The sequence below is a fragment of the Saccostrea echinata genome, unplaced genomic scaffold (assembly GCF_033153115.1).
Source record: "Saccostrea echinata isolate AGI-Se365-2 ecotype Australia unplaced genomic scaffold, CSIRO_AGI_Sech_v1 ptg000033l, whole genome shotgun sequence".
NCBI classification, from domain to species: domain Eukaryota; kingdom Metazoa; phylum Mollusca; class Bivalvia; order Ostreida; family Ostreidae; genus Saccostrea; species Saccostrea echinata.
The window spans coordinates 36,954,280-36,956,911 of NW_026889782.1; the positions used below are offsets into that span (position 1 = coordinate 36,954,280).

The 2,632-nt window shown below is 32.0% G+C and overlaps 1 protein-coding gene across 1 annotated transcript; it reads left to right on the forward strand.

The window, feature by feature from the left end:
* Positions 1-376: 376 nt before the first annotated feature.
* On the forward strand, positions 377-1,365 carry LOC133198512 (uncharacterized). The gene is made up of 2 exons (XM_061334595.1): positions 377-800; positions 1,340-1,365. The coding sequence occupies exons 1-2, from the start codon at positions 377-379 to the stop codon at positions 1,363-1,365; spliced, it is 450 nt and encodes a 149-aa protein (XP_061190579.1).
* Positions 1,366-2,632: the final 1,267 nt, after the last annotated feature.

Sequence of the window (2,632 nt, forward strand, 5' to 3'; positions counted from 1 at the left end):
AATGTCCTGTTTATGATTCTTTAGGAAGAAAATATATCAAACCATATTATTTCAGATCTCCCAATATGTATAAGCTTACTCAGTTAACTCAGCTCTCATGAAAAGGAAATAGAAGGTAATGTTTCCATCATAAGTCAGGTTTGATCGAATTGACTACTCCAAGGTCTCGATAATGAAACTCTGGCTTTGTGACCATAAAACGATTCTCAGACAAAAAAAAAGTTCTCAACTCAGTTTTTTTCTCAGAATTTTAAATTGTTCTCAAATTGAGAACAATTGCAGACCATAAAAAATTCTCAGACAAAATTTGTTCTCAGAATAAAAAAATTCTTAAGTTTGGTTCGTAGCAGACTTAAGTAAATTCTTAGTCTCAAACATGGCGGCCGTACACAGACGCATAAGGCGTAACAGACGCTATCGAATGGCACTGCCAGCTCCTCGGGTGTTCCGTGACAGAAAGGATCCCCTTGCCTTGGATGAAAACGAGTTATTTGAGAGGTACCGGTTCCGTAGGGCATCAATTCTGTTCCTTCACGACGAGATTAGAGAAAATTTGGAAAGGGATACGCACAGGAACATGGCCCTCTCGCCCATTCTTTCCATCTTACTGTGTTTAAGATTTCTGGCCACCGGTGCAACGCATCTTCTCATAGGAGACAGTCTAAATATTTCTAGAAATGCTGCCGGGAGGGAAATTCGGACTGTAACCTCCTTAATCATCCGTGTTTTCCGAAGGTTCATTGCCTTTCCGGTTGGTGAAATTGCCTACAAAGTTATGGAGGGTTTCAGACGAATTGCAGGTATTCATTGTTTCTTATTCATCCTTGCATTATTTGCTACTTTAACAAACATCACAACTTGAACTTACCCGCAAGGAACGACTTTCATCAATCCATGTCGCTTAGTTCATGAATGACAACTAAAAGCGCCACCTGGATTAAAATATGTGATATAGGCCTAGTCAAAAAATGTTGAACAAATTGTCAGTGAATTTCAAATATATCAAATTATAACATGCATTTAGAGTAACAAATGTAGTATTATGCAAAAGGGAAAAAAAAACACTTACACTAGCCCTTTTATTGTTGATATAACGGGTCTCGTCACCATAGGTTTTCATTGGTGAATGTACCGAGGTACCATAGAGGGAAACTGGTACTCGAATATTATAATATTAAGTGTGCCAGTTTTAACCCAAAACGCTTGTGGATATTAACTTAGCCCTAGTGAGTGAAATAACATAGAAATTAAAAGTTAACACTGTGACCACCCAAAACTTCACCCCTCAATTTTTTTTTTTTTTTGATATATTCTAATGTTGTATTGTCATATTTTGTAGAAACATGTTCAAGAAGTAGCCAGTAGCGTTTGTGCATTTATTTATCTAGGACACATTTTATTAGTTGTTCTTCAAGACTTTTTTCCTAAAAAAAAATTGGGTCGGTAAATTGGTTAAATAACGGACAAAAAAAAAATAATAAAATAAATAAAAATAAAAACGTCAGATATCAAATTTATCCCGGACGCCTCCTTCTAAAACATTAAAATCAAAAAATAAAAATAAAAGTTCCATTTCAATTAGTTAAATTTCCGTAGTAAAAGTTGGGATCCAACATCTTGAGCACCCATTTTGAATTACTAGTATATAGTATATATTTTTCAAGTCTTCTTCAAGTTCTTGAAAATTTGGTTCAGTCGGACTTGAAAACATAAAAAAAAAAAAGAAGAAGTGGCCATATGGAAAAATAAATAATTGTCCAAGTCTTATTTGGCAGTTTTTCTTAGTTTTTTTTTATTTTAAATTAAGATTTATTTATGCGTTATTATTTAGTTAGTTAGTTTTGTTTGTTTAGGTTTTCCCCAAGTACTCGGATGTGTGGATGGAACGTTAATTCGCATAATGATGCCATCAGAAAATGAAATGGACTATGTTAATAGAAAGGGGTACCATTCATTGAATGTGCAGGTATTACAGTATTTATATTGAGGAAATAAAATTGATGATATTCCATTTAGAAATGATGACAATTTTTTCATGGCTTAAAATAGCGCTCTCGCACATTCTGCTTCAAAGTATCACTGAAGTACATGTATATATTAAATAGCCAGGTACAGATGTGTGCCAAAAGTGAAGATAATTTTATTTTTTCTCTATATATTTCATTGAAAACAACATTTTGTATAATCACTGGAATGACAACATTTCTTGAGAGATTTTACCACAAATTTCTTTGATAATCCAAGAAATTGTTTTATTTTATAAAAACAATACTGATCAGCATCAATATTTAAAAAAATATTGTAATTTAAGTGCGACATGAAAATTTAAGTCATATACGCACAATGAATTATATAGTCAACATTAATCTTGAATTTTAGAACTGATGTAAATGATGAAATATTTTTTTCTAAAAACTAGATATGTGATGATCTTTTAGAAAAAGATAACTACACATTTTCTGTTTTAAGTACTGAAATAAATAATGAAATTGGACAAAAAATGAAAATATGCCAGCGATTTAACTATACATGTATGTGGTTTTCAATAAAATATATAGAGAAAAAATAAATTTATCTTCACTTTTGGCACAGAACTGTATATCAAAAGTAATATATATTATAATATGCAGAT